At 43.5% G+C, this 14,350-nt stretch overlaps 2 protein-coding genes across 3 annotated transcripts; one reads left to right on the top strand and one right to left on the bottom strand.

Moving 5' to 3' along the window:
• The first annotated feature begins 1,185 nt into the window (after positions 1-1,185).
• Positions 1,186-4,456, top strand: snf8 (SNF8 subunit of ESCRT-II). The gene is made up of 8 exons (XM_041962591.1): positions 1,186-1,572; positions 1,674-1,724; positions 1,828-1,966; positions 2,066-2,170; positions 2,420-2,492; positions 2,704-2,845; positions 3,412-3,486; positions 3,990-4,456. The coding sequence occupies exons 1-8, from the start codon at positions 1,519-1,521 to the stop codon at positions 4,125-4,127; spliced, it is 777 nt and encodes a 258-aa protein (XP_041818525.1). The 5' UTR covers positions 1,186-1,518; the 3' UTR covers positions 4,128-4,456.
• Positions 4,457-5,262: 806 nt separating this feature from the next.
• Positions 5,263-12,728, bottom strand: calcoco2 (calcium binding and coiled-coil domain 2). 2 transcript variants are annotated; one of them, XM_041962588.1, is made up of 15 exons: positions 12,648-12,728; positions 11,976-12,159; positions 11,796-11,898; positions 10,294-10,454; positions 9,948-10,073; positions 9,709-9,828; positions 9,560-9,628; positions 9,374-9,483; positions 9,223-9,292; positions 8,307-8,474; positions 8,016-8,204; positions 7,341-7,457; positions 7,127-7,268; positions 6,604-6,629; positions 5,263-6,313 (listed from the first exon to the last, which is right to left on the bottom strand). In XM_041962588.1, exons 2-15 carry the CDS (start codon positions 12,144-12,146, stop codon positions 6,149-6,151), a joined length of 1,737 nt encoding a protein of 578 aa, XP_041818522.1. In that variant the 5' UTR covers positions 12,147-12,159; positions 12,648-12,728; the 3' UTR covers positions 5,263-6,148. The 2 variants fall into 2 exon arrangements, with proteins under 2 accessions (XP_041818522.1, XP_041818524.1); XM_041962590.1 differs by lacking the exon at positions 9,560-9,628.
• Positions 12,729-14,350: the final 1,622 nt, after the last annotated feature.

Here is a 14,350-nt window from a genome sequence, read left to right as displayed (position 1 = left end):
GTGTGAATCTCAGCTCTCGTTTAACTCAAACATTTCTGTCTTTTTGCTTCAAGGTGATCATGAAGGTGTCTGAACTTTTGGTCATCTGCCTGCTTGGAGCGCTGCATGCAAACCCTCCACCTGAAGAGATGAGGTTAGGCTCACAAGGCTGACTTATGCCCTAATACTCTAATGCTCTCAATTTTGGAAAAGATACGCCCCCAGAGGAGAAATTCAGCAGCACAAGGACAAAAATAAATACAGGCAAGTAGAGAAAAGTAAGAAAATGAACTAGAATTAGAAGAATATATACAAAAATTAGAGTAGAAATAAAACAGAAACTATCCTCAAAATTACAAGGCAGGCATTGTTGGAATCAATAGAGATCTACACACACACACACTTGCTTTAAGCTACAGCATATTTCACTTATTTTTAGACCATTGTGTAAGGGTAAGGCAAGTAAGGGCATTATTCTTGATCAGGTGTTATTTTATTCAATGTTTTCTGTCGATTCATTTCAGAGTCATCATGAAGTCTCACCAGGTCAACATTTGCTGCACACTGCTTGTCATCCCTTAAAACACTCAGGGTTGAATCCATTTTAAACAGAAAAATGGGTTTGTTTATCAAGACAAAGCTATTTAACCTCAGTATGTATTGTAACTTTTACTTGCATGTAACAACTTATTTAAAAGTTTCATATTGTGAAAAATCTAATTCTGTTGCTGTTGAATAGTTATGGTGCAGATGGGCTGAATTTTGGGAGTAACCCCTCCAGTGGTTGGGTAAAATAAAATACCGACGTATTTTTGTTTAGGAGGCACATTAGTGACATAAATGAAAGAAAAAGATTCTACTGTGTTTCATTTGTCAGTTTTGTTTATCAGTGTAAACTGGCTTTTTTAATCTATATTTTATTCCCTGACACAGATTTATTTTTACATTTTCTTCTATATTTTCAGACAGTAGCTCAACTTCATATCAGCACCTCTTTTTCCATTGTCTCTTGACTCTTCACCTATAATAAGTGATTTATTCTGTTGTAATCGCTGTATTTCCCAGTAAGAATTTTACATGTTCTTTGCGGATAAGGCATTTTAAAAATGACCGTCCTGCTATATTCTCCGAGGCGCCAGGGGGCGATATGAGAGAAATTGCTGACGTCACCGACCAGGAAGTAGTTCACTTCCTCGCAATCAAAATGGAAACAGTTGCACTAAAGTAGTCTTATATGTCACATCAATCAACCTGCGTTTCCTGATAATGATACTTTTCAGCCCTTTTTGTGTTTACTTTAATAGCGCACTGTTAATGTGAAAGCTAACATTGACGGAGAAGTGCATATTGAGCGGATGCTTGTGAGAGTTGGTACAGAGACAACAACAACAAATATCCTCGCAGCTAACGTTAGTTCAGGTAGTTAGCTTCGATCTGACCCAACTGTTTCCTTTAAATGGTCCTACCTGACTTTATTCTGCGGTAAACACAGCCGTAGTTCAGATTCTCCGTTTAAAGTTTGGAGCAGACATCAGCAGAATGCATCGGAGGGGTGTCGGTGCGGGAGCTATTGCCAAAAAGAAGCTGGCAGAGGTGAAGTACAGCTGTCATTGAACACTTGTGTTTTCACATGAACTCGTTCAGTTAGAGAAACCCTTTCACGTCTCATCTTTGATTTTTTTTCTTCTATTTAGGCCAAATATAAGGAAAGAGGAACTGTTCTAGCAGAGGACCAAATTGTCCAAGTGAGTTGGCAATTAAAAGAGACATTTTTTGTAATATTTTAGTATCTTAAACTCGTTTTGCACTGTTCATGTAGTCATCGACCTGCTGCTGTTCTTCTGCCAGATGTCTAAACAGTTGGAGACGTTCAAGTCCAACCTGGAGGAGTTCGCCAGCAAGCACAAACAAGAAATCCGGAAGAACCCGCAGTTCAGGGTTCAGTTTCAGGAAATGTGTGCCACCATTGGAGTTGACCCACTTGCCTGTGAGACACATCTGGAATATAATCAGTGAAAATACATGTTTTATTGTCATGTATTTTTAAAGTAACTCTTTAACCTCTCTTTCCTCATTTTTTCCACAGCTGGCAAAGGTTTTTGGTCTGAGATGCTCGGTGTTGGTGACTTCTATTACGAACTCGGTGTTCAGATTATTGAAGTGTGTCTGGCCCTCAAACACAGAAACGGAGGTTTGTAGTTTGACTTGAAGCTGAAAACTTGAAGCTGAGTGTTAATCATCGTGTTTGATGTTTATCAAAGAGGTGACTTTAAAATCTGCACTCAGGGGCAGCTGTGTTTGGATCCCATCTCCTGTCCTGATATCATGCATGTCAATACAGAAACATACAGCGACGCTGCCGTGAACAGCTGGATGTCATTGATACTGTGATTCATATCGTTACAGGCTCTTAAATGTCGACGTGTGTGCTTTCTTTCAGGGCTTATCACTTTAGATGAACTCCATCAGAGAGTCCTGAAGGGACGAGGGAAATACGCTCAGGATGTGAGCCAGTAAGTGTCGACACTGATAATTTCTTTTTTCAGAGAAAATTCACACTTGGTCCCATTTTCAGTCCGACCCAGTATTATCCAAGGTGATCATCTTCTTCCTCGTCGTATTCGGATCTTGTAATGACCAAGTGTTGGTCCTATTTTCAAGATTCCTTTACTCCTTTATTGTCATGTTGTGTGATTGTTAAAATTATTGAATCGTGCTTCCCAGAGATGACTTGATGAGAGCCATAAAGAAGCTGAAGGTGATGGGGAGCGGCTTTGGGATGATTCCTGTCGGTGGTTCTTACCTGGTCCAGTCGGTCCCAGCAGAGCTGAACATGGATCACACTGTGGTTCTGCAGCTGGCCGAGGTAAGCCGCCGTCACGGCTTTGTTGTCACCACAGATTCAGTTTAGCTCTGCTCATTTTGAGCTCAGATTTATTCTTCCTGGTGTTTAATCACTGATGTTTTCAGTATTCTGAGGTAGTGAACTTTGGTCAAGGAGTCTTCATCAGTATGAAGACTCTTTCAGACACACACGTCATTATGAGCAATTCTTCCGACCAGAAAACATTTGAATGTACATACGAGCATGTGCGTATTGTTTTAAGATGGACTTGAAGAAAACGAGAATCCGCCCTTTTAATTTACTGCTGTTTGATAAGATTTATTTGAGGAGTGTTTTTGCTTCCAAAGTTTGGAATAAAAGGAAAAAATTGAGAACCACTGAATTAAGGCACCATAATAAAAAGTACTTCATGTTGCCTCCACGATGAGAAAGAAATGAAGCTTTTCTCTCACAAACCAGGCGCCAAATATCACCAGATTTGTTGCTCATCCATGACGTTCCTGCCTTGTGTGAATAAAACACTCACAGATCTGCTGTATGTTATATACATAGAGCTCACGTCTGTTCGTGTCTTTGTTTGTTGGTAGAAAAAAGGCTTCGTGACAGTGAGCGAGATCAGGGACGGTCTGAAATGGGAGAAGGAGCGAGCTTGTCACGTTCTGGTGAGTGAACATCAGCTCAGTTTGCTGCTCGCGCTCTAAAGCAGGATGTCTGCACGTCGTGAAAATGACTCCAGAAGATATTAAAAAGTCTCAGATTCCAGAGATCTTTTCTGTTGCCTGCAGTGATGTTAGTTAAAATGTCTTTGTGTCTGAGTGTGAGCAGTCTGGAGATGTTTTACACCTGTAAATTAAACTAACAGTGTTATTATCATTAAATGACTTTAATGAATGAATCATTTTTAATCGGTTAATCCATTTATTCTTTTTCTGCTGCTTCTCCTGATCCAGACTGTTAATTAATTCTATCATTTGGAATTATGTGGAGCTGTAACTGTTAGTCAATTGATTAATTGATAGTTAGATTTATCAGAAGACAAGCGTCCTTCTCTACCACACGTTCACTCTGTGGACGATATGATTGTGAAAAGGTATTAAATTACATCCTGAGTTTGAGCAGAAACTCTGTGACGTGCATCACCCTCAGCTTCACTCTGTATTTGCAGGATCACCTGCTGAAAGAAGGTTTGGCTTGGCTCGACTCACAGGCAGCTGGGGAGGCGCAGTACTGGCTGCCCGCTCTCTTCTCTGAGCTCACCTCCCGTGACGTCACACCGGAGGAGGCCAATCAGATGACACCTTAAGAAACGATGCCAGCGTCAGAGACGTGTTGGTAAACACCGTGTGCCTGCTGGCCTGGAGGCTCATGTGTCGGGTTGGCTGGCTCGCTGGGTGAACTCCCTCAGAGATGGTTTTCTGGACACGAGGTGCTCCTCAGTAACGTCTCTGCACCGAGCGCACGTACACTGTTAGTCAGTGAAAGACGCCGGGTTTCCTCCACACTGCAGATGAAATTCAGTGGCTCTTCTGTCGTCTTGCTGGTGTCACGGTGTTTGGTGGTTATGGGTTATTCTCAATGCACAGAACATGTAATTGTTTCTTTTTCATGTATAAACGATGGGAAAAGACTTCATCATCTGCATTCTGTCAGTTTAACGTGTTTATTGTGTCAGCAGGACCATTTAAAAGCACTTCATTCACTCATTGGCATCATTTCACTGGTTACAGACGGGAGCTCGACTTCATATCAGCACTTAATTCTGTCAGATTCACCTCAGACTGGTCAGAAATAAACACTCGCAGCGGTTACAGGTGCAAAGCTACACTTTAAATGAAGAAATATAGTTAATATATGAAGTTTTAAATGTATTCCTTTAAATTATAATTTAAATCTCCGGGCTCGTTTTAGCCTCTTAACTAAAAAATCATATGTACCATACTGCTGTTTATTTTCCAAGGCGTACCACAGGGGTTCATTTGGCTTTTTAAAAGTTTCCTCTTCAGGCAATCAGTGTCGTTCATTTCAGTGCAACATGAAAATCAGCTTTCAGAGGTTTTCAACTTGCTTAATGTGAGTATTTCCTTCCAGTGAACATTATGCTTCTTTCATTTTGTACTGTTTATCTTCAGAGAGTGTGAATGGCTGAGTATCAGACAGAAGTCTGTCACACTGTGTCTGGTCAGTTCTATAAATTTGTTTATTTCCTGTTTCATCAGATAGTTCCTGATTTAAATCACCAGTTTTAGACAAAACGAAGGGAGGAATGGGCTTTACTCACCTCAATATGTAGTCTCTTCACATCCTTTAGGGCAGGCATGTCCAAACTATTCCATAAAGGGCCGTGTGGCTGCAGGTTTTCGTTCCAACCAAGGAGGAGCTCACCAGGCTGGAATCAATTAATCAGCTGATCTCAGTGTTTAGCTGATAACAAAGGGATCCCTTGATGTTGATTGGTTGGCCTGGTGCGCTCCTCCTTGGTTGGAACGAAAACCTGCAGCCACACGGCCCTTTATGGAATAGTTTGGACATGCCTGCTTTAGGGGCTACATTTACATTTTTCCAGGAGCAAAAGCCCAATAAAACTCTCATCTCACATCTTTTGGTTAAATCTTTGGCCGACATTTGGGCTCTAAACCTTGAGATGGAAGTCGAGACTAGTTCGTGCTGAAGAGTTGTGGTGCCTGAAGGGTTAAGCTAAGGTCAGTATAACCAGTCAAACTGCACAAATCTGTATCCACTATCACAGTCCCGAGCCCCTGACCCTCACCTTAACCCTCACAGCTGAAGGCTAAACCTCAACCAATCACGTCTTTACCCTCAGAATGCAGCCTGGACCCACGAGGACTTCAATTTGAGCCCAACAGGTCTAAATAGACCATCTCATTTGGGCTAAATTTGCTTCTGTTAAATGAGAATAAAGTTTTCTATGTGGAGGTGTCGTACTGGCGTGTCCAGCTGTGGGATCCACTGCAGAGCTTTCCAAACCATCTCCACTTGGACAGACATGACTGCGCAATGACGACAGACGACATCTGACCAAAATAAACAAGGACGTGATGTTCACTGTGACGGATTATGTGACTCAGGCAGGTTTCAAGTCTCTGCCAGCTGATTCTCGCTGCATACTGGACTCATGATGGACACTAATGGCTGCCTGACAGGAAGTGAAAACACCACAGACTTCAGTACGCTTTGGAAAATGATCAACAGTAATCTGCAGTAAATTAGTAAAAATGTGCAAATACATCAGCATGGTTGTTTACATGCGGCCACACTCGTCCGGACGTACGAGCGACACCTGAATGGGGCCTCGGGACCCGGCCGTCACAGCTCGTGGCTGTAGACGTGGTCTTCAAACACAGACTGCTCCATGCCGTCGCAGATCATCGTGCAGAAGGGACAGATTCGGTGGCTCTGCTCGTGCTGCTCCAGTTCCAGCTGGGTTATGAGAGGGAACTTCTCCTGGCAGTGACGGCACACCAGCGACGGCTGGGAGCAGAAATAGAGACGACGCGTTACAAGTGGTAACAAAAGAAGGAGCGGATCATGTTTTAGGTCCGCTTCAAAAATAAACTGTAAACAAACGGCTCGCTCTCAGGCTGGAGGGAGGATCTGGAGGGAGGGAGACGGCCGGGGTCCGACTGCTTTTACTTAATTTGTCTGAAAACTAGTTCATTCAAGTTTCCATCGTCTACCATGATCTGTTCATGGTGTCAGAGGGAATCATTTGAGGGGTGGGGACGTGGCCTCCATTACTCTGTAGAAGTGATCTGACTCACCTCTTCCTCTGCGCCCGCAGCACTTCCTGCAAAGGAAGAGAAAACCGTTAAGACAGCGTTTATTCCAGCGCTGCAGCTGATGAATAAAACTGGTTCATGTAGGCGCCTGTCGGAGTGGCTGATGTGGATAAAATCCTCCATCAACTTAAATCTAATTTTGTGAGTAAAAACCTCACAAATCGAGGTACATCATCTATCCAAACTTTCCATAAGTCACTGATTTACAAAACTGCCCATAAGGTCTAATCCAGAGGCAGCAGCTTCTGCAGAAACAGCACAGGGTCTTTGGGGGTGGTCTCAGGGTAAATATCGTCATATCTCCCACCTCTAATGTCTCCTCTGTCATTGCTGAGGTCTACAGGTTATTTAGGTCTTTATCATTTTATGTTCCTCTGAGCACAACGGTCAGAAATCCGCTCGCCTCCGTTGTACTCGCTCAGCAGAAGCCTCAGAAGGAAAACATCTTTGAAAAGAACAAAGAGGATTTCCCACCTTTGCATACGAGCACGTCAGAGTCACTCACCTGTGGTCTCGTACAGGTTCTTGGCCTGCTCAGGTGTCTCATGCGTGGATGGAGCGGTGCCAGCCGGTGGTGAGCCGGCGGGGGAAGCGGCGCGGAGGTCAGCGTAGACTCTGCGCAGCCCCTCGATGTCGCTGATGAGAGTCTGAGAGAAGAAACACGGTTGAGCAAACAAACCGTGAGCCTTCGAATCGAGGCGGGCTTCGTGTGAACGTACCTGGTTTTCTCTGGCGAGCTCTTCTTTCTCGTGGGTCATGAGCACGATCATTTGTTCCTGATCTTCGATGATGCCGTCTTTATCTGCGATCGCTTCATGTGCCTCTCTGAGCTGCAGCTGAAGGAGAAAGAGGGACGTTTTCAACACACAAAGAAGACAAACCTGTCTTATGCATTATATGGCCAAAAGTAAACGGACACCTGAACATCATGTGTGATTACTGAACATGTTATTAATTAATCTGCTGCTATAACAGTCTCCAGTGTTCAGATGTGGCTACTGAGATTTGATCCCATTCAGTGAGGTCCAGCACTGACGTGGGGCGATCAGGTCCGGCTCGCAGTCTGTCCCTGAGGTGTTTGATGGTGTTCAGGTCAGAGCGGGCTTCCTCTCGCGTTCTCATTCTTCCACTTGATTCTTCTTGCTTTTACATGTTGTCATCTCATATTCCCCCTTTCTTCTTCTGCTAAAACACTTGCTGGTTGCACACAGTAGCACTATTTTCTCAAACACAGTATCGCTGTGTGCTGTAGCCTTAAGATTTACCTTCACTGGGAGTAAAGTGCTGAGCTCAAAATGGCAAAAACAGAACGAAAGTAACCAACTTGTCCACGTACTTTTGGCCACACAGTTTACCTACACTCGGTCTGGATGTTGTCAGACACATAACCTCACCTCTTGTTTGCCACTCTTCCGTTGCTCCTGCTCGTGTGATACGATCATCTTCTCCAGCTGCTCCCTGACCTGCAGCAGCTCTCTGTCCAGGAACTCTGCTCGGGTCCTGGTGTCTCTGGACTCCTGCCGCTCAGCCGCCAACTCCTGCTGAGCGTCCTGAAGCTGCAGGAGCAGAGTCTGACGCTGCACCTGAGGACGAGGACGATGACATGGAGCATTTAGCTCAGAAGAAAGACGTGTCGCTGTTTGGAATGACAACAATTTCGGCCCGTTTCTCTGATTTGTTCCCACCTCCAGCTCGTCGTCTGAACAGCTGCAAGGCGTCTCCTGCTGCGACAGCATCCTGCACAGCTCCTGGTTCTCCCTCTTCATGTCGTCCATGTTGTGCGTGAGGCTTTGCAACCTTTGCACCTCTGCAGAGAGCCTCTCCTTCTCCTTCTCGCTGCTCTGAAGGTCCACCTGACAAAATGCAAGACAGACATTTGAAGCTCTGATCGGGACATAAATAACCACCTGACCTGTTTTGACTCACATCATTTCTAATGACGTGCAGTTTTTATTGACCAGATTAGCGTGATGTCGCTCTGCTTCACTGGCCGAGGTGTTAGACGTCCGTACTGTCACCTACACTGTCGGCTCTTAAAGGTCAACACAGCCCATAAAAACAAACCCAACCACAAAGTCTCACAGACGTTCTTCCTCTGAGGTCCACAATCATTTAAAACCCATCAGTGAGCCACACGGTTGCTTCATCACCATGAACACACACACTGTGTAGACGCAGCTGGCTCAGGTGTCATCTGATGCCAAAGACCGAGGTGGGGTTCAAAGATGCACCCCCCCAGATTAAAGTCACTTATCAGGTCACATGATGACACCTGATCCATTTCCTTATGAAGTCCTTGAAATGTGTTTGAGAACCAGGAAGGAGCTTGTTAGTGAACCTTTGAGTTGAGATTATTTCGTCACACTAGGTCATGAATGGCCAAACTCACTAAAGCACAACATACGTATTCATCCGCAGCTGAAAATAGTCCCAAACAAACTGCTTCCTGCTCCTCCGTACGTTTGCTAAAAACTACAGTAAGCAGCTGTTTGAGGACACGGAGCCTCTTTAAAATGAAACTGTACATTAGTCGGCTGTTTGGGGGCTTTGCTGTGAGTGTCACAGACAGACGGGGGGGTCAGCTTTATTCTAGTGATTTACCTGCAGGAGCTGGACGGTGTCTTTCATCTTGAACAGTTCCCTTTCTGCTCCTCTGATTTTGGAATTCAGCCTAAAACAGAGAAACGGTGCTCAGTGTCTGGAAAGTCTGACTTTGATGGTGAAAACAGGAGAACGTGTGGAAGCGACTCACGTGGAGATCTCATCGCTCTGAGCATCGACCTTCCTCCTCAGCTCCTCGCGCTCCTCTTTCAGCTGGTTGATCTTCATCACAGCTCGGTCGTATTTCTCCTGAACGTCTGTCTGAGAAACATGGAACAAAGAATGATCGATACGAGATTTCGTGAGAGGCTTTAACGGCGCCCTGGAATGATTTTACCTCTTTGTGTCTCGACACCTCGTCTACACTGGGACTCATTTCTCTCTCTTTCTGCATCTCCATCTCCTCCTAGGAGAACATGCAGGTTAGGTTTCCACACTCAGACTGCAGCACTGAGCTCAGACTTCACACGTGGACTCACAACAAACCTGTAAGCGGTCCAGTTCTTTGCGCTGTTGCTGTAAGGCGCCTCTTAATTTGTCATTTTGTTCCTTGATTTGATCCAGTTCTTTGACCAGCTGCCTGTTTTCTTTCTCTTTCTGTTCATTCTGTGACAGGGGAAATGAATCATGCTGTCAAATATCGAAGTTCAACCATTTTCTCTGTTGCACAATGAGCGTATCTGCACGCTATCACTGAGGCGTCGTGACAGAGGAGATAAGAGGACCTTCAGGCCGGCGGCGTCTTGCCGTTCCTTCTCCAGAGCTCGCTTTAAGGTTTCGTTCTCCTCCATTATCTGATCCAACTCTTTCTGCAGTTCAGCCTTCTCACGTACGCTCTGCTCCACCTGATCCTGAGTTCAAAATCACATTCAGTCAACACGAAGCTTTGTTTGCTTTCGCCACCTGTTTTCACTGGATATCAACAGAACTGTGATCATCAGCCAGTAACCCTCCTTGATTTAATCCTGAGTATTTCTACAACAGCGATTCACGGTCTGATAGTCTACAGAGAACATAATCAAACATACGGCCGCTGGCTTTTACTCTAAATCTCCCGTTTGCTTTGGATACCTGTGTTGTGATAACCAGCAGGTCATCGTCCGGGCTGCTCTCCGCGCTCTGCTCCGCTGGGTTTCTGAAACAGAAAGGAGTGCTGGCTCCTCGCACCTGGCCGGCGCTGTCGATGTAGCAGAACTGGTAGAACTCGATCTCATCCTTGGGCAGGTAGTAATCTGATGGGACAAGAGCAGAGCGAGCTGCTAGAGAGAAAGATCTCCAGTGAGGAGACCGTGCAACCTCACCTGTGTCTTCAAATCACTTGTTGTCTGACAACACACAAAAATATTCAGTTTACAGTGAAATAAGGTGGAGAAAAACCCTCGCATTTCACATGTCACTGAAGTTTTTACAAATGCATGCTAGAATATGAAGAACCAAATTTAACATCAATATTAGTTTTCATCTCTTCTGTCTCTGTCTCATCTTTTCACAGAGTGATGTCTTATAGGTGTGTTTTCATTTCATTCACCAATCACTCTTTCTCAGCGTCTGATTGGGTAATTTATCCAACATCTGTGTGTGTGTGTGTGTGTCCATGAAACAGTTGTCATGTTTGTTCATATACCTGATGAAGTTCATGTAGATCATATTGTCGTCACCTGACGTGCTTTCTGTCACACATTCAGGTGTGCAGACATCTTGCTATTGAAAACGGCCTCATTTGAGGAAACATCCTCCAGGCTTCACTCGCTGACCTTTCCAGTGCAGCCGCCTTTAATGATGCACTAATTAATAGTCAAATGTAGATGTGACAGCCTGGTTATGAACCGTTTTCCCAGCTGACTTGTCATAACAGGAAAGGCACAGGTGTCAGTAACAACATAGCTCTGTTCCATCTAAGTGTCCCAGTGAGACAGCATGTTTAAAGCAACGCACGATGTTATTAATTACATCTAATCTGTACTATCTGCTTAGCTAACTGATCTTAACGAGGCACTAACTAAGAGTATAACTGGGACCTAATATGAATGTGAAGCAAAAATATATTTCTGTTACACGACATTGTTTACTTTTCCCATCTCTCCTGTAATTTTTTGCTTTTTTCTTGTGAGACACCCGATACTTTCAGCTCTTTGGGGCCTAAAATGAAACTATCTGAGAGGGAAAATGAACAGTTCAGGTCCACACAGAGGCTGTAACCTGTGATAAAGGTTCATAAATAGACATCACCTTGTTTTTGAGGGCCACAAACCATAAAGTTTGGGAACCACTGTGCTGCTCTGACAAAGTAGGAGCTAGAAAGTGGGAAGAACTGTGATAAATGTCCGCTAGACCCAGACCACCGTGACATTAAGCACAATCTGACTCATAAAGGATTAGACGGCAGCAGATATGAAGGCACCGAGCGTCTGTTTCCACAACACAGAGCCAGAGGATCAGACTCACGTCGCAGCAGCTCATGAAAACAGATTTAATTCATTGATTCTGCTTTGTTCACACGTTCGACTCGTCAGCGTGTTCAGAAACTGCTGACAGGCGAACATCATCACCCTGCACTCAAAACTGTGTCTTACCCCTAAAAACAGCTTGCTTTGTCACAGACTGCTGCCCCTCCACGTCCAGACATGGGTCCACCCACACAAAGGTGTGGTAGTCCTTCGTCGTGCTCCATCCCACCTGGACCAGAAAAGTTACACAGAGTTCTTTAACCCGCCTCACAGACAAAATAAAGATCTTTGTGATGGCTTCCTCACCTTAAAGATGCCCACCCAGTCCCTACTGTTGGGCTGGAAAGTGGCAAGGAAGGTGTAGCAGCAGGTGACGGGGGTTGAAGGTGGGTATGAGTGCGGGATGTTGGTGAACACCACCTGAGAGAAGGTGCGTGCTGCGGGGTCGGTGGCTGCTGCCTCTGTGTAACTCTCCATGCTGACCTGCGGTCTGCCAGTAAACGGACAAACAGTGATGATGAAATGTCACGAGCGTGACTGATGACAGCAGGTGCCTCAACGTGAACTGAGCCGAGCCTGAACGCAGCAGCGCCGCGGTCCTCACAGGCTTCCGTCCAGGTTGCTTTATGTGTTTGCGCACTTCTCTTGGTTTCACTTGTTTCCAAACTGATTACGCATTTATAATTAACTCGAAACACTTTGCTAGAGCTGACACACTTTCAGCAAACACTTCATATTAAAACGACTCGCTTCCCGCGGAGGTGACATTTAGTCTGTAATAAAAACTTTTAGAGACGTTAACTTATCTTAAAAAATAACGTGAAAATAAAGAAACCGAAAGTGAGCTAGCCAAAAAGACCGCACCCGAAAGATTACATATTCATTACTTAAATGTACGTTACAGTTTTTTTTTTACTACAAACTGTCAAAGTGGAGATAAAATGTAATGAAAGGCTGGGATAAAAACATTACACTCACGTTTGCTGTCACTTGTCGCAGCATCGACATCAACAGTCAGCCCGTTGTGACCAACCGCTGAGATGCATTCAGGTGCTCCTCGGAAACGTTGCCTGCCAGCCACGTGAATACGACATGACGCGTTAAAATAATCGGGCACGTAAATCTGTACTTGATACCGTAAATAAGTTTCTGAAAAATGGATCCAAATAGATCTTCTCTGATTTCTTAAAGGAATTCTAACATCACAGTAAAACTTCTGACATTTTCAAATGAACTGTTCATTTATCGAAATCGATATGTTTGTGTTTGCTGACAATTCAAACACATTAAAAAATACAGGAAGATGTTGGAATCATTTTACTGCCAAAATTGCTAAAAGAGTACATTAGGTCTGCAATCTGCAAAAACAATCTCAGCTGAACTAAACATGACTTCAGTGTCGTGAACAAGCATCGCGTATGTTCATATGCGCTCATATCACAGACGCTGCACTTTGTTTCTAATTGTTACTGAAGGCATCAGTAGTTGCGTTGAGGTGGATGGCATTGTGGGAAATGTAGTCCAATTTTAACAAGTCACCGCTTCTTTCTCTCCTGCAGTGTGAGATAAAAACACAAGAGGGAGCCAAACACTGTTCCGCTGAGACACTGATGCTATTCTGAAAACCTGCTGGTAAACCCTGTCAGTGTTTTTTGACAATCCTAATACGTTTAAATATTAAACCCCAGGGTAATGTTGGTTGTTTTTTTTGTTCTGAACAAGCGAACGGCAAAGAATCCATATTTCATTTAAGGACTGACAGAATTTGGGCACCACAAGGTTATTAAATTTACATTAAAACAGACAGACTTTAACATTGTAGTAATCAAATGTTCACAAACATCAAATCTACCTTGTCTACCCTCCACCAGCTCTGTTTTTATCTAGATGAATTATTAGCACACAGTTAATAAATTATATTTCAAATTTAAAAACAAGTAAAAATTAAAATTGAAAACTGATTGAGCTGAAGTGCAACTGGAAATAGACTTGACCTCTATACTGTAATCAAACTGAATGCAGCAGGTAGACAAGCTAACTGGAGCCAAGATATAACATTCATAATAAGATGTCATTTTTTAAAGCATCATCTGAATTTAAAAGTATTTGTGATTTTTTTTATCACTACCAAATTACATTAAGATTAAATCGAAGCAGTTTTATGCCACTTTTATCCTATAAGAGTAGATGACAGAAATAACAATACCAAAGTTTCAATTTGGTTAGGCCCACATTTTTCTCATATATTTGTCACATAAGCGGCCATGTTTAAGCATAGCATGCACTTCCAAATCACATTTTGTACATCTGCTGGACTGAATGAAATCCAAAGCCATTTATCTGTTTCTTTTGGAAGGCTGTGTTGAGACAAGTCTTGCATTATTATCGTTTTTGTAAGTTAGAAAGTTGTGGACTTATGGTTAAACTAAACCCAAAGTGTAAAACCTACCATGCACTGTAAAATGACAGCTTTCCCCTTCAGACGATACAACAGTTATATTTACCTTGAAAATAAATATATAAATCTATCAAAATTTGTGATTTTATGATATTTCTTCAATCCCAAAGCATGTCTCATAACATAGCACCCAAAAAAACACTTGTTTTGTTGCGTGATTATTTTCTCTGAATGATGCTTTGCAATGACAAACATATGTAATTTATTTTTTTCATAGTAAGAG

Source organism: Chelmon rostratus, chromosome 21 (genome assembly GCF_017976325.1).
Source record: "Chelmon rostratus isolate fCheRos1 chromosome 21, fCheRos1.pri, whole genome shotgun sequence".
Lineage (NCBI taxonomy): Eukaryota > Metazoa > Chordata > Actinopteri > Chaetodontiformes > Chaetodontidae > Chelmon > Chelmon rostratus.
This window is presented reverse-complemented; position numbering and strand designations above follow the sequence as displayed.